Here is a 23,135-nt window from a genome sequence, read left to right on the forward strand (position 1 = left end):
ATCAATATTGTGACACAGACAGATGGATAGACATGAGTAATTCTGTATGCCCCTTCCACATCCATGACAGTATCAAAAAAAAAGCATTAGAAGGGTCATAGCTCCAGAAGGCACAGATGCACTTTTAAGAGAGACTGTATACAAAATGGCATGATCATAATTTAAATCTTATGGTGGGATTGTTAATCTGGACTAAAGAAAATTATATTAATCTTTGAAAAAGGGTGAGACATTTATTAGACAACCTATGAAGAAGTAACAGAGAGTTATTTTACTACAACCACCCCACCACCACCTGCATGTGCATTTTCTTTGCACAGATTAAAGTATATACATCTGTACAGCCATGCCATGCATTTCAACCAAGTTTGGAGTGGCTTTCATAACATCTACACCCAGGGGAAGGGGCTAACTTGGAGTAACATCTTTTTGTACTAATCAAATGCACTGTGACCAATATTTCACACTAAACTGACTTGGTTTAAATTTTGTGTTAAGTATATTTCTCCTTCAAATACGTTCCCCGATCACATTAATGTTAGGGATATAAGCCTGCTACCTCTCGAATCAAGCCCTACTAAAAGACGAAAATTCGTCTTTTCGGTCTATCTCATATAGACAAAAGGGCAATAACTCTTGCCCCTTACCTCCCCTTGCCACCTTCAGGTGTCACTAGTTTTTAAGCTTCGCTTGTATGGATGACACGTACATTATACCTCCAAACAATCCAAGCCATCTTAGCGTTAAATTGGACTATCCGAAGTTAAATTTGGATTTATTGCATCGGACAATCATTCTTCTACAGGTTGTATACATTATTTTAACAATTTTTTTTCAAAATTGAGTGACTTTGTCACCCTTACGGATTTCGTCTACTGAAGACCATGTTACACACGCTATCACTGAACTCATGTTGTCAATTAAGAGTTAACACAACACTGACTAATTTCACTTACTCCGTTAGTAATGGTTGTGGTATTAGCGAATTAATAACATGCTGAATTGCTAATTTGTGCTTTGTGTTCTCTTCTCGTGTCGTTTCAGTAGAAATATCAACCAAATGCTTGAAATGCAAAAAGTTCAAAGCAAAAGAAGACAACCATGACTCTTGTATTGTATGTACCAAGTGTACATCATCTATACCATGCAGCGTGTGTAATACTTGGACAGAGCAAACAAGGGCTGATATAGTCCGGAAGGCAGCAAAAGGGAGGGATAGACGGAATAAGTTGAAGAAAGATAGCATTGATGTCCTCAGTATACATCCGAAGACAGCCTCCATTGCGAACCTTGTGGGGACGTTGGGGTCCCCCCTTCACCTAAAGTTCGTCGTTTGCAACCGTCAGTCATAGTAACACCAGCGGCAATGGAGGAAAATAATGTTGACAGGGTACAACAGTCCACCTTGGAACAGATGCGTTGTTTGGTCCAGGAAACGACGATGCAGCTGTTGACATCAGGCCAGATATTACCCTTATTTCCCTCGCTCGCTTCCACAGCTTTTTCTGACTCTTTGGGGGACTGTTCCCCCAATTTTAGGCTGCCCAGTGGGCGTAAGTCCCCCCGCATGTCCGAGCATGGCCTTTGGGCCTGTAAGTCAGGAAGCATGGGATTTTTACTGGATCCATCGGATCCATTTCATTATACAACCTCTACGTCACCGGCCGTCCAGCTGTCCCAGCATGGGGACCCTATTGCTAAAACGGTCCGACCAAATATGACTTACGGGGATTTTAGTGATAAATCCGTCCGTCAAGCTGTACCGCCGGCAACATACCAATACTATGGCGGAGATTTTAGTGAGAAATCTGTCCATCCAGCCAGGCCATTGGAGCAGCCGGTACCGGTGATAGCAGGACCGTCGCCAACATTCAGGCCGACCACAAGCCAGACAAACCAGCCGGCAGGGCCGGCCGTCCATATGTTCACGGCTTATCCACAAGGGAGAGTTAGTGACAGTGTTAAGGATGACGGAATCGCATCATCTATGCTACCTGGTATGCTCTATCCAGAAATACAAGCTATTCCAGAACACGACTCGGTACACAGTGAGGGTGACGAAATTCCTGCAAATCAGCCGTACACAGATCCAACCATGGAATGGACTGAGTTTGGCTTCAAGGCGGCAGTGGAAGAAATTTATAGGGTGTTGGCAACTTTAGAATGCCCTCCACCTCCTACCACCACTCAAGACTACAAAGTTAAGGCATCTGTAGATCTTGACGGGGAGGAAGAGACGCCGTCCTTCCGGCTCCTTTCCCAGTCTGCAAAAATTAAGGAGATAATGATCGTCTATCAGGACGAATAGGTGATCCGGGGAATGCTAAGGTGTTCTTTTCAGAAAGCCAAGTACCAGTGACATTCTTGGGTTGCTGGTACAAAACTCATTCAGACGCCTTCAGTACGGATCTTCCGGCCCTGGACAAAAATATGGCAGCAGTTCACATGTCCGCTCCACTGTTTTACAAAGTGGACAAAAATGTGTTCCATGCCATGTCAAAGCTAGTCCGGAACATAGTTGCTATGTCTTCAATGTTAGACTTGGCTTCATTAGCCATCTTCCGACTCGCAGAAAAATCCGACAATGACCACGCTTGGGAAGCGACGGCCTGGATCGCTAGAGTTATTAACAGGGCAGCTCATCATTCCATGGCTAATGCGTTGACTGCTTCTGCCAACTTAGACCTGATACGACGTGACGCATGTCTGCGGTCCATGTTGCTCAAGCCCCATCATACTTTACGGATGACTCCGTTTGGGTCACCTTTACTCCTTGGAGGAAAAATTGAAGAAGTTTGGAAGCAGGCAGCTCAGGAACTGCCCCTCCAACTCGCCGCCCAACCCTCGCAGGCGTTTAGAAAAAATCAGCCCCAGCCACAGCGGAGGGATGATTGGCGGACCAGGGACAAGGGATCCTTACAATCAAATGTGCAGTATAGATCCCAACCCAATGCCAGGAGACAACAGTCTTATCAAGCTAGGAGGCAACCATACAGAGGCGGTAAGAAACAAAGTTTCTCCGTCTTCAAGCCTCCTAACTCTAAAAATTGACATACCCTCTCCACCATCCACGGACAGCCTACCTGTGGGCGGCCGCCTCCTGCAATTTCAGGACCACTGGACCACCTTTTTTCCTCAGAACGTTGGGTAATCCAGGTCATTTAGGAGGGACTTCGGATTTCATTTATCCAACCCCCTCCCTTGTCCTCCTCTCCCCTCTTCACGGACGTACCATCCGATCTGGAGACGGATACGTTTCTACAACAGGAGATACGGTCGCTCATAGAAAAACGGGCGGTGGAGATTGTGAAAAAAACGCAATCGCCGGGTTTTTATTCCAGGCTGTTTCTTATCCAGAAGGCAAAAGGCAAGTTGAGGCCGATCATCGACCTGAGTCGCCTCAACCAATACATTTTACCGCCAAAATTCAAGATGGAAACGGCGAGATCAATCCATCTTTCCATCCAGCGAGTATGCCGTCAGTCTAGATATGACCGACACATATTTTCACGTCCCTATCCACCCTGCGTCACGGAAATTTCTCTGATTCGACTACCGCAATGCAGTTTATCAGTTCCAGGTCCTACCCTTTGGCCTCAACATCAGCCCTTGGGCTTTTACCAAGGTTATGGATTGCGTCGTCACCCTGTTCCGCTCGACTTCATCTACAGGAATGGCAGTGTACTTGGACGACATCCTCCAGAAACATATGGTAAGTTCTATTCTGCTCATAGGCAGAAACGATCTTTTAGCACTTTTAGATCATCTAGGCTTTCTCGTGAACTGGAAAAAGTCCGATCTCTGTCCATCCCAGCGTTTTGTCCATCTGGGTATGGAGTTTCTCACCGATCTGAATCTCGTACGGCTTCCTCGCACTCGCAGTCGAACTCGTCAAGTCCGTTTCCAACAGGACGTGGATTTCAGCGAGAGAATTCTTGCAACTCCTCGGATTATTCAATGCGGCGGCGGACTTGATCCCGCTTGGCCGTCTTTTTATGCATCCCTTACAAATGACATTACTGGCACAATGGTGCCCCTTTTCAAGTCCCCTCAATCAAACAATAATGATCACACCCGAGATACGATCGTTCCTGCATCAGTGGCACAACCCCGGTTGGCTGTCCACAGGGATTCCTCTGGAGATGCCCCAAGCGGAGATAACGGTATGTACCGATGCCAGTACCTATGGTTGGGGTGCCCACCTGTTGCCGGACTTCGCTACAGTCAGCGGCACGTGGGAGCCAGGGGAGAGGCCTCTCCACATCAACCTTTTAGAAATGAGGGCTGTCATCAATGCCTTTCATTTCTGGAAGGATCAACTCTCAGGAAAAACTGTCCTCATTATGTCAGACAACTGGTGACTTACCTCCTCAAACAAGGGGGCACCAAATCACCAGACCTGTGCATTCTGATCTGGCAGTTTGTACGTTAGTGCGACAACCTCCACATCAACGTACAAATCAGACACATTCCCGGCAGACTCAATGTCTTGGCCGACACTCTATCCAGGAAAGATCAAGTCATTCACACGGAATGGTCACTCCATCAATCAGTCTTTCTTCGGATTTGCACACTTTGGGGGCATCCGATGATCGATCTTTTTGCGACAAGGTGGAATCGCAAGTTGTCCACCTTCGTCTCTCCAGTTCCAGACCCAGAGGCTTGGGCCGTGGACACTCTGTCAATCAGCTGGGAGGGGTTGTGGGCATTCACCTACCCTCCCATGGTTTTGGTACCGAAAATAATCCAGAGGTTAAGAGGTCAGAACTGTCGGATGATTCTGATTGCCCCTCTCAGATGGAACAAGTCCTGGGTCAACGATCTACTCGATCTAGCGATAGATCTACCCAGGAAGATTCCAACCAGCCCAAATCTTCTCAAACAACCGCGGTCACAGGTGTTCCACCCCTGCCCAGACCGTCTCCTTCTTCACGCTTGGCTGTTGTCCGGGCAGCCTTGCGAGATAAACAATTTAAACCTTCGATTGTGGAGAGAATCTCAAGAGCAAGAAGGCCCTCCACTCTGAAGGTTTATGAGGGAAAGTGGCATGTTTTCAGAGACTGGTGCCATATCAATAACATCACCCCTTTGAGTGTCTCAATCCCTCAACTGGCCGACTTTTTTCTCTGGGTTTTTGAGGAGAAACAGTTGGCCCCAATTACTATCAAAGGTTACCGCTCCATGATATCAGACACATTCCGCCATCATGGTTGATGTGATATTGGGCATAACAAAGATCTATCAGATCTTTTAGACAATTTTGATTTCAATCGACCAAAATCCCTCACCCTGTTTCCAAAATGGAATCTGTTCTGGGTTTTAACATGGCTCAATTCAGACAAATTTGAACCTTTAGCCCACACTTCGTTAAAGCTACTATCATACAAAACATGTTTCTTGATAGCCTTAGCTTCAGCATGCAGGGTGAGCAAGTTACACGCCCTTTCCAGTGACCCGAACTTTCTTCAGTTCAGATCAGATGCTTCTGTGGTCCTCCTGACGCAACCAGGTTTTGTAGCCAAAAATAGGTTACCATCCATTGGCGATCAAAGAATCGTCATTCGCTCACTCTCTTCCATAGATAAGTCAAGAGCAGCAGCCATGCAAGATCCTGTTCGTGCACTCAAGCACTATTTAAAACGCACAGAGGCATGTCGGGACACACATAAGCGCCTCTTTCTTCCGGTCAAAGCTGGTAAACGGGATATCACCCCTCAAGCCCTTGCTTCATGGCTGAAGTGGGTTATACGCTCAGCGTACTCTGAGGTCTCACAAGATCAGAGTCGCCTCATGAAGATTACGGCTCATGAGATTAGAGCAATCTCAGCAAGCCTGGCATTCGAACGCATTGTTTCAATCCGAGATACAACAGAAGCTGTTGGCTGGCTTGCAGAGTCAACCTTCTCCAGTTTTTGTCTCAGAGATTTGGCTTCGCAGAGGCAAGCCTTGAATGTGGTAGGTCCGGTGTCGGCAGCCCAGATGACCACCAGACCCATTTAAAAAAATCAGCACAGCCTATCAGCTTCGCTGGATTCGCCACTGAAATTTCGTAGGTAAGAAGATTTCAAGAACCATCTTCTTAACCGTATATAGGGGTCACATATCACGTGACCCTAGGCTGTGTTGCTGATGAAATTAGGAGAACAGGTTATCGTTCAAATGGGGAATCCAGCCATCATTCCCTAGAAGGTACCCGGGGTGGAGGTAGGATGCTCAGTATTCCCTCCTCATATTACTTATTCTCCTAACGTTAATGTGATCGGGGAACGTATTTGAAGGAGAAAGCAAATTTTTAGTAAATTGTGTTTCTCCAAGAATACTTATCCGATCACATTACTTAAAAACCCTCCCAACCACCCCGCTATGCAAGCATCCTCGTATAATATATATTGCTAAGCTTAAAAAACTAGTGACACCTGGCGGTGGCAAGGGGAGGTAAGGGGTAAGAGTTATTGCCCTTTGGTCTATATGAGGTAGACCGAAAAGACGAATTTTCGTCTTTTAGTAGGGCTTGATTCGAGAGGTAGCAGGCTTATATCCCTAACGTTAATGTGATCGGGTAAGTATTCTCGGAGAAACACAATTTACTAAAAATTTGCTTTCTCAAGCTCTGTTGATGATAGAATCATCAGAATAGATGATTGTATGTTAGTATCACACCTCAACAACAAATGTAGGTTACGGTGACCAACATTTTACATTTTATTGGTCAATGTTAAGTTTTTGCATTTAGCTCATGACCATGCAGGTCTTTCACACTGTGTATATACTGTTCCACCAAGATTCCTGAAATTTGATGAGTGCATACAACTTGATAATTACTTCACCCTTATTGTGAAAGGAGATCTCTATGACCTGTATTTCATGTTCAGTGGTAACACTTTGTTGAAATATTGTGTGTAGAGTTCTGTTATAATTGCAATCTGTTCCGATGATGAAAAAATAATAATCAGATGCAACTGGTTTTACTACAACCAAATAACTGTGACCTACATTTTATTCTTTGCCAATATTTTTGTTTACATTGTTCTATGTTACATACATCGTAACCTACTCAGGAAGATAACTGTGACCTACATTTTATTCTTTGCAAAAATTTGTTAAATATTTTTGTTTTGATTTTTCTATGTTACGTACATCGTAACCTACTCAGAAGCCTGTTTCTGACTATTGCAGTTTCAAGTTGAAATAAATATGTTTATTCAGTGGTGCACTTTCTTTATTATTGACTATACATTGTAGATTCTGATAGGTTACCTTGAACATGTTAACTGTGTATTAGAGATATGAATGAGTATTGGAATTAGATTTTAATAGACTTCATGATCCATGCTTTTCAGAGGCATCGAGTGTTGTGTTATATGAACTGTGCTTAATATATTACAGGGTTCTTAGGGTCTTTGAAGGTCTTTGATAGTTTGGGAAAAATGAGGTAGCATTTTCAAGGCCTTGAAAGTTTGGGAGCATTGAGCAGATTACCTAGAAAATGCACATGAAAATTGAAATAAACCCAAACATTTTAATTTCTTTCCAGCATAATCACAAATAAAATTGTCCAAGGTTGTTAGATTCAGATGTAGTCGAGTTTTCCTGGTTTCTTTCTTTTGAAATTAGGAAATAAATTATAGTTTGAATTTCATCATTAAACAATATTGTAGTATTTTGAATTCGTTGTTTTCTCATACAACATAACTTTTATACAAAATGTTAGCAAAAATAGGTCTTGGAAATCAATGTTTGTGGTCTCTGAAAGTTTGGGAAAAGTCTTTGAATTTATCATTCAGAATTCTGTATGAAACCTGTATTAATGGCTACCAATCGAGGGTTACTTAAGGTATGTTACTTGCTCCCAGCAACATATGACTTCTATGTGTGGGTCATGATAATAGTTTCTAAAGCAGAATTTAAGAATGATGATTTTCAAAACGTTAAACAAAAATAACATTAATCTTGTAGTTATCTACTTGTTACCTTTACTTTGATATCCCAGAAAAATGTTCCTTTCTTGTTGTGTCACAGTATGGAAGGATGGATGGATGGATAAGCTTTAATATTATGTCAGCATATAGTCAGATTTATAGTGCCAGTTTAATTATTTTTTTAAAATTATGAGAGAATGAAAAAAAATTGCAAAGCAAATTTAGGTGGAGAAGAACTAACAATTGTGGTCAGGATCACTTGTCTGAATTTTTTTTCTGCATGATAATTCATGTTTACAATGGCTACTGGAGATACAAGCTTCGGATAGGTGAGCTGAACTGGTGACTAATCATTCCCTGCTTTTTTTTAATTGCATTCAAAAGTAAATATTTATCTTTCCTATTCTGATTATTTTTTTAGGTTGTCATATCTGTGGCTCACTAGAACATAAGCGGAGAGAATGTCCCAATAAACATCAGCAACAGTGTGAGAAATTCAGGTCAGTTAAGAATTGGATAACTGCCAACCCATAAGTACAAAATTACTAACTGCTTATGACAAAAATACTGATTTTCAGGAACAAATACTGATTTTTAATTTTTTTTTATGCATATGCAACTATTTACAACATCTACAACCATCAGTAAAGTAGGACAGTACCTTCCTAATTCATGTAATGTCAAAAATGCATGTGTTGCACTCTTGCACCTTCTATTCTATTTGGGTGCCCATTTAGAAGGTGTAAGAGTACAACACACTCAGACACATGCTGTTTATATGAGCCTTTTCCACACCTTGTTTTTTTTTTACTCAATCATTATCGATTCCAATGTACCATCTTTCATTGATGATCTGAATTATGTGTGATTTTCTTATTGAACTATTTTTGTTCTAGCATATGTGTTATCTTTTGGGATTTTACTGTCTGGAAAACGTGTGAAATAAATCACTAGCAAAACTAGTAACTGAAAGAGTAAGGTTCATTTCTTAAAAAATGTAATAAACCGAATTTCAATCTAATTACATCAAGGTTCTCTTTGGTATTTATATACGTTGTAAGTTAAAGGCTGAGTTGTTGATGATGAAGGAGCAAGCTGATGTTTATTAGCTTTTTTGTGCTCTTGTATTTCATGGGCACCTCCATGCCCAATAGCGAAATCACATTACACAATTTGCAAAACATAAAATTTTCTCCTTTACTGGGTGGTTTCACAAATCTAAAGAAGACAGCACAATTATTCTTCCAGTTCTGTTTTCTTGTCGTTCCTGGAAAAATTTTGAATGTTCTGCTTTCCTTTTCAACATGATTAGAAGTTGAATATTACTAAGATGATATACAGTGATAGCGGCAACTCTTTACGAAATCCAGTATGGGGGATAAAGGCAGGCATAGTAGCTTTGATTTCAAATGACCAATCATATTTTAGAACTCTTCCTATATACATGTGATACATTTCTATCAGAATGGAACCGAGTGCCCATTCTCAAAAATAAATTGCAAGGAAATTTTTAAATATTTTTTTAAAATTAAAAAATATATTTGTAACAAGAAAAACATACACCCATATTCAGGTGCAAAATACGGGGAAAACGGGACACTTGGCAGCTATGATATATTGGTATCCAAACTTACCAAAGCAAATACAAGGAATGCCCTTTTTTGGCTTATTTCTGTCTGTAATTTCCTACAAATATTATGAGACAAGCAATGCTGCAAGTTCTTTCTTGATATGATGGTCCTTAATTTGATTTTATTCCTGATTCAAATGCCCTAATGTAAATTCATCTACATTTATCCTGGTCAGGTAAAACTAATATCACAAGATCACTTATATGAATTGCCCTGGGAGGACGCCAATTTAGTTCAAATATGTGGTGTTATTGACCTTGTGTGAAAAGGTCACCAAGGCAGAGAAAATTCAAGAACCTAATGTCTGAGAGAAGTGAAAAGTTCAGGTTAGGTTAGTGGAAATGTCTATGGTACTAGTCCTGGACAAGTCAGATTTTGTCGGTGTGAAAGAGTCCAACAGCTGCAGGCTTCTGATTCACAGCTAGAATGTAAAATAATCTATTTAAAATAAATTGCTTTTATAACTAAATTATCAACAGGCCAATCTACTGCTACCAGCATCATGGATACCAAAATCTAATTTAACAAAAGTTACATACCGAGTACAAACGCTCTTGTATACATCTCAGTGCCATAATCATCTAAGAGATCACTTGACTTTGCAAATCCTGGTTAAATACCTTGCATTGTCAGATTGACTCATTTGACACTTGTATCAGTTGTAACCAAAGATGTTCTTCCCAGCAAACTGTTGACTAGCAGTCATTCAGCATATGCCATAGCCAGTGTAGCCTTCTTTCCATAACCTATTTATAACATTACTGCTTATGGTGTTTATAGCACATGATCTTGTGATATGGGCCCAGAGTGGTCTAAAGCACTCTCCATTACGGATCACTGCCATCGCACCTCTGTCTGCGTGGGTTTGAGTCTTGGATTCAGCCAGTGTGGGTATGTGATAAAGCTTGCCAGTAGCTTCTCGTGGGTTGGTAGTTCTTTCGGGGGTTTTCCCGGGTTCTTCCTCCACCATTAATACTGGCCGCCATGTATAGCCTATCGTGTGCTGAAAAATGGCGTTAAACCCTACAACAACAAAAGCCTAACATATTTTGATCTAAATTACAAGTCATACAGGTCTTGTATGCATTTGATACAATTTAAGTCATACAGGTCTTGTATGCATTTGGTACAATTTAAGCCATACAGGTCTTGTATGCATTTGGTACAATTTAAGTCATACAGGTCTTGTATGCATTTGATACAATTTAAGTCATACAGGTCTTGTATGCATTTGGTACAATTTAAGTCATAGGTAGCTCTCATTGTGAGAATTTGATAATAGATACCTTTAAGTGGTGATTATACACGTTATTTTGCACATTGTTGATAAATATTCATCAGAAGATGTTTATGTACATGCCCAAAGAAATATATACAAGAACGCTCTGGTGGCCTAGTGGTTAAAGCATCCGCCCCAGATGTGGGAGGTCGTGGGTTTGAACCCTGGCCGAGTCATACAAAAGACTTCTAAAAATGGTACTAACAGCTGCCTTTCTAGGCATTCAGCATTAAGAGGTTAGTGTTAGGACTGGTCAGCCTGGTGTCAATCAATTTTAAAACAAGTCAACATTTTATCAAGAAGCAAACCAAGAGGTGTGATCCAGTGTAAACCAGATTGAATGTTGGGTGCTAATATGTGCTTACGCTTTGGTTAAGAAAGAAACCTATTGATTTGTAGGTCAAATAGTCTTTTTTTCTCCCCATTTACTAAGCAGATCACGTGTCCCTGCTGTGAGATTGTAATGATGTATTATTTCAATAAGAATTAAAAATAAATCTGGAAGTTAATTTTGTTGCATCACAATTTCAGGGGCATCAAAAGGAAAAGGAAAAGAGACAAGTCACAGAAGAAGAAAACAAGAAGACATTGATCCAGGTCTTTGTCATACTGTATTTACATAATAAAATATTTATACATTCAGATGAAAGGCTTTATTTTTAATTACTCAACTCTCATGGTTGATGCTGCATCGTTTCTTGCAGGATATAAAGATACATTGGGAAACGAAAACAAACATATTTTTAGAAATGAAAATTTTTAACTTGAAGAACCAACAATAAAATTCAACAAACCTTTTTCCAACTACTCCATTAAAACTCTAGTAAATAAATACAAGGCTTAAAATTTCCTTTTCTCTTTATTCTTCAGAATTTAAATTTATAAACATGTACACATTTCACAAATTTATTTTTTGCATATTTTTTCCACTATAAAGTCAATGCAGTTTAATATGATCTGACCAAAGGTACATTTATTAAAATATCATGATACTGAAAGCTGGTCCCTAGTAACAAAATCCAGTTTAATTGGAATCATTTGTTGGGTTATTTTTGTTAAAAAATCTCAACTTGGAATTTTGAACCTTCATTGCTTTTGAAAATAAAATTGCTTGAAAAATGCCAAATTTGTAATCAGGAATGACCAAACAAATAACCAAACAAATAACCTGGTGGTAAATAAAACTTTAAAAAAAGTTGACATGCATGGAGTATGATTATTTATGGGGAAAAAATTGGTTGGAATCGTGTGCTGGCCAATATACAAATAATGCGATGTTTCCTGTCATTTAGATATACAGTTAAGAAAAGGATATAAGAGTTACACAAGCAGTACTCTAAGCAAGCATAAATCCAGTGTTGAAAAACAAACATCTGGTACAAATGAGAATTCTTAACAGATATATACAATCAAGTGTTGACTCGAATAACTCACACTTCATAGTTTATGCAAATAACTGACCAAAGGCCCATGGCCTCGACTTTTTCTGAAAATCTTAGTAAGACTGCTGATTAATAATCACAACCTCCTCATGCAGCAAGTTTAATGTTAAAAACAAAAAATGGAAAAACAAACATTTTATTTTCATCAATATTGCACAAAGCCCTGTAAACAACTAATATTTTTTTCTTCAAAGTATGATCCAAAGTTTTCTTTTTCAATGTGTAATTATAAAAAAAACTTTTCCTTCTAATATTAAGAAATAATGTCTTCTCGGAAATTACCAATATATGTATCCACATGTATACTATTTATGTTTAGATTCTGCGGCAGTACACAACTCGTGTGTAAAGTCTGTTATTTTGATTTGGTTCAGTTTTCTTTTTCTTGTCCCCTTCACTTCAATAGAATATGGGGAATATTAAATTGGGTCTTCCCACCCATCCACTTTTATTTTTATATAATAAATGACTTGACTTACTGCATTTCACCCTAATAAAGTAAGCAGCTTGATAATGGCGAGACCTTGGTTCAGTTGATTGTCAACAATCTACATAATCATTTAGGGGACCTTTGGCCCCTAATATCTTAGGACCCAGCTACTTTTGCTTGGCTTAGTTGATATACACCATGATTTAGCAGAGTTCTGGCCCCTAATATTGTAAGACTGGCCCACTTTTACTTGGCTTAGTTGATCTCCATTGTTTGGCAGAGTTTTGGTGCCTAATAATGTAAGACTGACCTAATTTTACTTGGCTTAGTTGATCATCATCTTTTAGCAGAGTATAGGCCCCTAATAATGTCAGACCCACCCAATTATGCCTCTACACATTAACTGACTTAATTATTATTGGATTTCAACCAAGTATTTGATGTTGATGAGGCGTTATTTATCATGACAGAATCTCAACCAAATTTGGTAGCTTGACAGTTTAAAACCTTGACCTAGTTAAATTATTAGTATTCTACATGATTATTTTATACTTCCAGACTGTATGACCCATTCACTTTAATTTCTGTAGAATAATTTTATTATTTATTATTACTGGGTCTGAACGAAATTTGGTATTCATCTTAATAATGATAAGACTTCAGTGGAGTTTAATTGCCAGCTTCTCAAGTCAGAGCAGAGTTATGACCCCTGATTGTTCAGATCTACCCAAATTTTTTTCTGCACAATAACTACCTTGTTGGATGTCAAACAAATTTTAGTAGAGAGCTTGATGCTGATGATTCCTAGGCTACATTTGATTACAAGTGTTGCTGAGTTAGAAGTCTAGCATGCAACATCATTTTTAGGCAAATTATGTCCCCTGATTTTTGGATTTGCCCACATTCCACTACAACTCCTTAATTCCTATGGGATTTAAACTAGATTTGGTATGCAACTTTATGCTGATAATACCTGAGTCAATAACTCCCTTTATTACTAGATTTCATAAAAATTTTGTATGCATCTCTATAAAGATATAACTTAAGGTAATTCCATTTTTTCCTTCTCTATTATTTTTTTTATTGAATCATCACCACTAAATGTTATGCCCACATTTGTTTCACCACTGTAACTCTTGTTCATATTTTTATTTCAAGCAAGTTTTGTATGCAGTGTTATGTTGAAGCAAACTCACCTGTGTTCCACATCATCGACAGTCTTAAGAAACAAATGCTCCTTTCCTTATTTACTACATCATCTGGCTCTTTCCTCTACAAACATACACTCCCCTATCTCCAGTGAAAAGTGGGAAACATCAGTTCCTGGAATCTGCTTGTTTGTTTTTAGCTTTCATTTACATTGTAAATTTCAACTGACTAGTGGTAATGTTTGGTAGGTTTCACAATATAAAGATGTGTAAATGGAGTTGTGCATGCACTATGTTCAGTAATGTTCAGGTCTTGCCATAATGACCTGAAGGTCAAATGTTGCCTTTTTTCCATTGAAAATGAAGAGTGAAATTTAAGTCTTTTGCTGTAAGTATATTAATTACATACATATATAAATCTGGTCCCAACAAAATATACTTAACCGTCAGACCCAGTTAACTGTGCTAATTATCAGGAATAAGCTTTCCATGTGACTCACTGTTTAATACAATGTTTTTGAAATACCATAACTATTTCTCAGACCAATGTCTGTTGCCTTCAGTAGTTCTTTTCATCATCTCATCTTCTAGCTGAGGACAACTTTAGCATGTAAGGATGACTTCTGACCTTTTAATCTGATTGCTCAATACTAGTACTATATCTTTGACATTACAAGACCATACAGTATTTCCAGATCACTTAGACAAGAAGATACATGATTTCCACATCACTCAGATCTGAAGTTACAGCATTTCCAGATTAGTCGCATCTGAAGTTACAGCATTTCCAGATTAGTCGCATCTGAAGTTAAAGCATTTCCAGATTAGTTGCATCTGAAGTTAAAGCATTTTCAGATTAGCTGCATCTGAAGTTACAGAATTTCCAGATCACTCAGATCTGAAGTTACAGCATTTCCAGATTAGTTGCATCTGAAGTTACAGCATTTCCACATTAGTCAGATCTGAAGTTATAGCATTTCCAGATTAGTTGCATCTGAAGTTACATTTCCAGATTAGTTGCATCTGAAGTTATAGATTCCATCTGAAGTTCCAGGATTTCCAAATCATTCAGATCTAAGTTCCAGGATTTCTAGATCACTCAGAACAGAAGCTTTGCTGCAATAAAATGAGCTTAAACAATATGTACCACCATTTAACTTTTGTATTATGTTCTCCTGTTAACTCCCTCATACATAAGTGGTATGAAGAAGTAACAGGGAGTTCACCTTGTGAAACTTCTGGTGGAATCAATTACTCTTGTGACTCGCAAAAATGCACAGGGTAAAACAACATACGATTCATCTAGTATGGTAAACAAAGTTTGATTAATTGATATATTTAGCTGTCCGGTACAAATTGGGACAAAATCCTGTCTTAATATTATGAATTTTCCATAAAATGGTGGATGAACATAGCTCTGAAGCTTCTTGGTGATATATATTTAACGATTATGGTTTTGCAAAATCTTCCAGATATTGGCAATCTAGCAACGTCATGGGCATGAGCATAAACACAGAATGTTCACGAGGATAAATGGCATTCAGCACTAAGGCATCCTCAGCTGTCCATGTTTTCTCTGCCTAGAGCAGTCAAAATCAGTGGAATTTAGAAGACTGGGCTTGAGATATGGTTCTCTTCAGTCAATAATATTTATGCACTGCATGCTTTGCAATGTGCATTTGGAATTTTTAAGAATATTTATGACATTCTTATGTCATTTAAGATCTCCAAGAATAAATGGAATGAACTGAGTCCCTGTGTTTGAGTTGGCTCACTATGGGACTGAAGTGGCTGTAATATATGCAACATATTTTCTCTTTCTAACAGTATATTCATAGTGAATTATAGTTGGGGCTTAGAGGTCTTTCTACAATAGATTCCAGCAAAGAGTGTCCATTTATTATGGCGGTTGTTGCTATCAAAAATGTGTAGCCTGAAAAGAGAAAAGAATACTTTATTCAGGTGTTAATTTAAAGCCTGTTCAACTGCAAACAATTCTTAAACGACAAGGTTTTCAAAACAAAAATGTAAATTTTGTTTAAATTAGCAAAAAGGAAGTTTTATAGTAGAATCTGTTTCTCTGAAATACTTACCCAACCACATTAATATTAGGAAAAACTTTCTGCTATCTCCAGAATCTAGAACTCACTGAAGACAAAAAAAGCATCTTTCTGTCAGGGCATGATATAGATGAAGGGGAGTAACTCTTACAGATCAACTCCCCTTATGCCCACTAAGTGGCCATGCACATGCCAAATATTAAAAGGATACTTGCATTGGTGCGGAAGGGAAGGAAATGATAGTCATGTGATAGGATAAGTACTTTTGGAGAAATTGACTATAAAATTTCCTTTCTCTATCAAAATTTCCTTATCACAATAAAATTAGGATGATACTTAAGGGGAGGAGGAAATGCTTGAACATCCAACCTCAACTAGTTTCATACTGCAGAAGCCTCATTATTGCTCAACTGAAAAGATGAACTCCTAACATGAAACAAACACAGGCAAAGGCTATGTCTTTATATGTGTGCAAGGGAGATCCTTATGGGATTTTGCACATGGTTATTACCTTAGACGTTTCCCAGGTGAATCTAGCAAAAGTTCCAAGGTCATGCCTGGGACTGACATTGTGCTGTCATGATCAGGATATGGCAACTGCCTATAATGTTACCAGTGGCAGAACAAGAAGGAGCTCTTTTTGTGAAGCCATATCATAAAAGCTTGATGTGCCAGCTAACTGACTCCACTATGTCTCAAACTGCGACATTACATTCAAGAGCCATATTCATGGAGATTTGCTTGTATTTCATGAGCTGAAATGTCTGGTAGCAAGTGTGCACCCCCAACCTGACAAACTGTCATCTATGCAGATAGAGATCTCCAATTGTGGGCTCTCAAAGGTATTCCTATCACAAGCCACAATGTTCCTTGCCATTGATGTAATAAGTGTTTAAGTCAAGATCGTAATTTGATGATCTGAACTACTATGAGAATGGGCACCACTGTGCCAGAAGGGCCATCTACAGAGTGCACATATAAGTGTAGGCAAAATAAAAGATATCCATTAACACACTGAAAAAAAAAGGACTTGAAGGAGCTCACCAAAATTGCCATCCTGACAGAAATCTTTTCTGATGCATGAATGATACTGTTAAGCAAATGGGAAGATGACAGATGAGGTCAATACAAGTCAAAAACTCGTGATAAATGTTGAGAAGGAATTATGTCACAGTTTTTGACAATGACTATCCACCCTAAACAAATGTGGTAAAGGTTGTAAATATCTTGGACCAAAACTGAACTTACCCAATCTTGATGCCACAATTGCAGTAGAGAAGATCCAGTATGCCACCATGGACGTGTAGGACATCTAGTACACCACCACTGCTGTGGAGGACATCCAGTATGCCACCATTGTTGTAGAAGACATCCAGTACACCACCAGTGATGTGGAGGAGAAGATTCAGTATGCCACTATTGCTGTGGAGGACATACAGTACACCACCATTGCTGTGGAGGAGGACATCCAGTATGCCACCATTGATGTGGAGAAGATCCAGTATGCCACCATTACTGTGGAGAACATCCAGTACACCACCATTGTTGTGGAGGAGGACATCCACATTGCCACCACTGCTGTGAAGGACATACAGGACACCACCCTCGCTGTGGGGGAGAAGATCCAGTATGCCACAATTGCTGTGGAGGATATCCAGTATGCCACCACTGTTGTGGAGGACACAGTATGCAACCACTGCAGTGGAGGACGTCCAGTATACCATCACTGTTGTGGAGGAGAAGATTCAGTATGCCACCATTGCTGTAGAGGAGAACATCCAGTATGCCAACACTGCTGTGGAGAAGATCCAGTATGCCACCATTGTTGTGGAGGACATACAGTATGCCACCATCGCAGTGGAGGACATCCTGCATGCCACCATTGCTGTGGAGGACATCCAGTACACCATCACTGTTGTGGGAGAGAAGATCCGGTATGCCACCATTGCTGTGGAGGACATGTAGTACACCACCATTGCTGTGGAGAAGATTTAGTATGCCACCATTGTTGTGGAGAACATACAGTAGTGGGAGATGACACAGTCCAATGTTTTGGTGAAGGTTTAAGGGCTGAGATTGAAACCAGATGGAAGGGCATGAAATTGCTAAACTACCCCACAATATCCAAAGTAAGGTATTTGCATGATGCCTTGTGAATAGAACTATGAAAATGTCAGGACTTATTGCATATTCATTGTGACAGATGAATCTTGCCATCGTTAAAATTTAGGAGAAATTTAGTTTGTTGAGGTCAATGACTTGTCTCCAATTCTTGTTTGCTTTCCCCAAATAGGAGTAAAAGCTTTATCTCCTTTTGCATAATGTTCACCTTGACAGGGTTGCCTTATGTTTCTGTCATGAAATGGGAAGATGAAAGAGGAGGGTGCTGATTAAATGAAATCTGCAGCTCCTCCGAAGTGACATAAATGACCCAACTGTTTTGGGAAAATAGGTCCATGCAAGCATGATGAAAGAGAAGGAGTCTGGTGCCCACAGGAAAGTCAACAGCAGGCAGGAATAACAGGCATAGGGCTCCTTGTAATTGCATTGGAAACAGAAAGATTGCCATCATTGTTAAATTACAGGACTAATCTTGGGTTCTTAGTAACATGCAAATTAAACGAGTGTTTAAAAATGGGTTTATTGTGCAGAATGCGAAATAAATCACAAGGATATTGTACCCTGTGTATACAAATAAAATACATTTTAATACAAATATAAATCACCATTCCATCATCAGTGCATAACTTATTTCGCATAAACATATCAATCCGTTTCCAAGTATATTCAATTAAAATTACTTTCATTAATTATCCATATAGAGAGATAATGAAAAACAAAAAGTAATATGCTAGGGTACAGGTTACAAATTACAGGTGTACAAGCAATCAGTGTGGTGGAGCAAGAAGGAAGAGAGAAGGCAGGCAGAGAGGCACATAGACAAAATAGTAGATTCTGATAAGAATAGGCAGAATGATAACCTATTAAATGTACTCAAAGCTGAACAATGTACAGTAATTCCACTGGAAAACATGAACAGAGTTTATCACATATATTTCTGAGAGAAATATACAATGTACATAAAAAGTGATGTGAGGTGCCCTAATTATAACCTTTGCCTTGCAAGTAACTACTTCCCATGCATAATCACTTCTGGCTTTCTCTGCAAGTCTAAAGATTGCCAAAGAAGCCAGGTCAAGAAGAGAAGGTGCAATGACATTCCTCATTAACTTGGACATAGCATTTCTGAGATAGACCTATTGCCACTTAGATCTTACATTTCTGGATGTTTGGAACAATTGGTTGGCTGCTGGGATGGGGTACTGTGATTGATGTACAACTTGCTGGATGGGCTGACTCAAGATATTGGTGGCCCCCTTTGTAAGCATAAGGGGAGGTAATGTTCAATAGTTACTCCCCTTTGTATCCTCTCTAGACAAAAATAAATAAAAATAATTTCATCTTTTAGAGTTGGTTGGACTCTGGAGGAAGCAGAAAGTAATTATAATGTGATCAGATAATGTATTTCATGGAGAAATGAAATGCTACTTTGTTTCAAACAATCACACAGCGAAGTATAAAACATGACTATAACTCCATTTCTATAATTTATCTCATGTACAAATTTACGAACATATTAATCTTTGGATTCTTGTACCTGTGTGCTATGTTTAAAATTTTAAGAAAGATATAGTATCAGTATTGGAATTATCCTGTAACAAACAATGTAATTTATCGATTTTTCTACAAACAAGCAAACCGATAGATCCCTAAGTAAGAGGATGGCACCTGTCTTTTTCCCAAGGAAGCGGAGAGCAATAATCTCAGAGTAAGTACATCCCCCGAGGAAATAAACAAGCACAACTTTTGCAGGGGCTGGTCCTGGCCTTACTTGCCCTTTTCCAACTGCAAAAGACAATATATTTTGGTCACATTTCAAATCAAAGATTTACTGTCAATTTTGTTTGAGAATACCACTTGCTGTTTTTTTTTTTTTTCAAACTGTACAAGTTTCAATGGCTGCTGTTGCTGGTTTAATCGCTACATCTAATGAATGTTTATCTCTATTATTGTTCCAGTGCAATATGATTACAATCTAACAGAACATAATGCAATGAAAATTGGAGGTAATCTCCATCATTATTCTACACTGAAAAACATGATTATACACATTGTGAAATGTGAGAAAAGGTCCTCTTTAATTTTTTTCCACAAAATTTAAAAACGTTTTTCAGTCCATGCAATATGTAACATGAATTCATTTATTTTTGTGGGTATCAATTCACACTGCTTTCTGGAAGAAAAAATAAACTTAAATTTGTGGACTTTGGAAGTAGTCCCTTGTTTCCAAAGTAGAAATACTATTTGTTGGGTTTTTAAATTTATATTTGGTATCCCACAAAAAAGTGAATTTGCAGTAAATTAAATCATGACACAGTCAATCAATTCTGTGGTTAAGTTTACAACCTTCTTAGTATATGAACTGTGCTTGGATGGATTTAACATCTGCCATGTCTGGGATCTATGTACAATCTCCAGAAAGCTATCTCTATGTGTATAGTGTTCAGATGGATTTAACACCTGCCATGTCTGAGATCTATGTAAAATCTCCAGAAAGCTATCTTATTACATGAATTGTGCTTTGATGGATTTTACACGTGCCATGTCTGAGATCTATGTACATTCTCATCTTCCAAGGCAAAATGCATTGCCATATCTGACCTGGAAATCATAAAACATCTGAGCCTGAAATTGTGTTGACCAATCACAAAAGACATTACTTTTGAATTGTGTTGACCAATCACAAAAGACATTACTTTTGAATTGTGTTGACCAATCACAAAAGACATTACTTTTGAATGCATATTTCTGATTGGATGGTAGCAGAATCTCAATCTCCAGGCCAGAATCTTTTTAAAACAGACTCTCACATAAATCCTTGAAATTTCATAAAAGGCACTTCAATTAAACTTGGTAGAAGTGAGACTACAAAGACATTTCTCACTATCTCAAAATGTATCTGTACTGTATGCAATCAATCAAGACCAAATTCAATTGCAAGCTTAAACGGATATCATTAAACATTAACAAATTTTGAAGCAGAGGGTGTCTCTAAATCAGTCCATATTGATTTGAAGCAGGGGTGTCTCAAAATCAGTCCATGTTTATTTGAAGCAGGGGGTGTCTCAAAATCAGTCCATGTTTATTTGAAGCAGGGGGTGTCTCAAAATCAGTCCATGTTTATTTGAAGCAGGGGGTGTCTCTAAATCAGTCCATGTTGATTTGAAGCAGGGGTGTCTCTAAGTTAGTCCATGTTTATTTGAAGCAGGGGGTGTCTCTAAATCAGTCCATGTTGATTTGAAGCAGGGGGTGTCTCTAAATTAGTCCATGTTTATTTGAAGCAGGGTGTGTCTGTAAATCAGTCCATGTTTTTTTGAAGCAGGGGGTGTCTCTAAATCAGTCCATGTTTATTTGAAGCAGGGGGTGTCTCTAAGTTAGTCCATGTTTATTTGAAGCAGGGGGTGTCTCTAAATCAGTCCATGTTTTTTTGAAGCAGGGGTGTCTCTAAATTAGTCCATGTTGATTTGAAGCAGGGGGTGTCTCTAAATTAGTCCATGTTTATTTGAAGCAGGGTGTGTCTCTAAATCAGTCCATGTTTATTTGAAGCAGGGCATGTCTCTAAATCAGTCCATGTTTATTTGAAGCAGGGGGTGTCTCTAAGTTAGTCCAAGTTTATTTGATGCAAGGGGTGTCTCTAAATCAGTCCATGTTTATTTGAAGCAAGGGAGTGTCTCTAAATCAGTCCAAGTTTATTTGAAGCAGGGGGTGTCTCTAAATCAGTCCATGTTTATTTGAAGCAGGGGGTGTCTCTACATCAGTCCATGTTTTTATTAAGTAGGACATCATCTTATCATCACCATAATACCATGTCATTTGATCAACCAATCAAATTACTTTTCCACATTTTGAGAATCTTCAATCTGCCATTAAAAGAAAAATGTAGCTTTCAGGAGATCTCACAGAGTTGTCAAGTATGAGGTCTGTTTGAATGAGATAAGCAAGGATCTGTGCTGTTTGAATGAGACAAGCAAGGATCTGTGCTGTTTGGTCTGCTTATGATTCAAAGTGAGCTACAGCGGTGACTCAAATCTTCTGGTGCAACAGTGACTACCCGATTATTAATTAATTAATCACTTTTAAATATGTTAATAGCGGTGACTCAAATCTTCTGGTGCAACAGTGACTACCCGATTATTAATTAATTAATCACTTTTAAATATGTTAATAGCGGTGACTCAAATCTTCTGGTGCAACAGTGACTACCCGATTATTAATTAATTAATCACTTTTAAATATGTTAATCTTAGACAACATAATTGTGACCTAACACAGATGTGCACTCTGCACAAATATTAGAAGAAAAAAATACAAATTTACCTTTAACAGTTTTTAGCTTAACTTCAGCTGTACATGTATCTCTATCTCCCCCAATTAGGCTCTTAGTAACTTCTTCCAAACCTTCTCTTGATAAGCACTAAAATTGAAATGGAGAATTTGCAACAATTCTAACTTACGAAACACATACAAGTGTAAGTATTTATTTCATATCCTGCAGTTTATGCATGCCAAAAGGCAAGTACAGTAACACTTGTGCCAATATACCACTGCTTTCAAAGATCACCTGTCTTGAGAGACCAGTTTCTAAATGCATGGACTGATCATTTAGTGTTATGAGTGTCATGAAAAACCACCTGTCTTGAGATACTATTACCTTTCAGCAAACTAGGTGGTTTTCCAAGACAGGTTCTACTGTAATTATTACTTGCAGAAAAACTTACCCTTTCTTTTTGCAGTAAGATTTGGGGGGTTGAGGTTGTGGGGTGCTGATAAAGTGACAAAACAAAGTACTAATAATTTTGTCTAGTCAAACAGTTTGAAGGGATCTCTCAACAATGGGCCAGTGTCAATTTCCAGGACAAATATACCAGATACACTGTTCTGTTCCAAAAGCAATAGTGAGAAATATTTTGCCAATCAAACTTTTGGAATGTCCTCTTAAATTTTCAAATGGCTGTTTTTCTTCTTCTTGATTTGGCATTATGTTTTATATGACAAGGACAATTGGCTCATCACAGAAGTTTTTATCATTTAGGGAGATCCCTGAGTTTATAAACAAAAGTCTCACAGATGCAGAAGTACAGCAAAATATCAACTTCTGACTGCTT

General features: G+C 38.7%; 2 protein-coding genes across 3 annotated transcripts in view; one reads left to right on the forward strand and one right to left on the reverse strand.

Annotated features, from left to right (window-relative positions):
* Positions 1 to 11,478, forward strand: part of LOC149802091 (rRNA N(6)-adenosine-methyltransferase ZCCHC4-like) — a 36,564-nt gene extending 25,086 nt beyond the window's left edge. For both annotated transcript variants that reach the window (XM_089956491.1, XM_089956492.1), the window contains exons 11-12: positions 8,341 to 8,419; positions 11,361 to 11,478. In XM_089956491.1, coding sequence (XP_089812617.1) covers positions 8,341 to 8,419; positions 11,361 to 11,421 — 140 coding nt within the window. In that variant the 3' untranslated portion in view covers positions 11,422 to 11,478. The remainder of the gene's footprint in view (positions 1 to 8,340; positions 8,420 to 11,360) is intronic.
* A 191-nt stretch (positions 11,479 to 11,669) lies between these two features.
* The window catches only part of LOC149802092 (vacuolar protein sorting-associated protein 33B-like), an 88,969-nt gene continuing 77,503 nt past the window's right edge, over positions 11,670 to 23,135 (reverse strand). Inside the window, exons 17-19 of the mRNA XM_089956490.1 lie at positions 22,348 to 22,444; positions 19,699 to 19,815; positions 11,670 to 15,782 (exon numbers count right to left, since the gene is read on the reverse strand). Of these exons, the coding sequence (XP_089812616.1) occupies positions 15,682 to 15,782; positions 19,699 to 19,815; positions 22,348 to 22,444 (315 nt within the window). The 3' untranslated portion in view covers positions 11,670 to 15,681. The remainder of the gene's footprint in view (positions 15,783 to 19,698; positions 19,816 to 22,347; positions 22,445 to 23,135) is intronic.

This window comes from Sinohyriopsis cumingii, chromosome 4, assembly GCF_028554795.1.
Source record: "Sinohyriopsis cumingii isolate HCF-2022 chromosome 4, ASM2855479v2, whole genome shotgun sequence".
Taxonomy (NCBI): Eukaryota; Metazoa; Mollusca; class Bivalvia; order Unionida; family Unionidae; genus Sinohyriopsis; species Sinohyriopsis cumingii.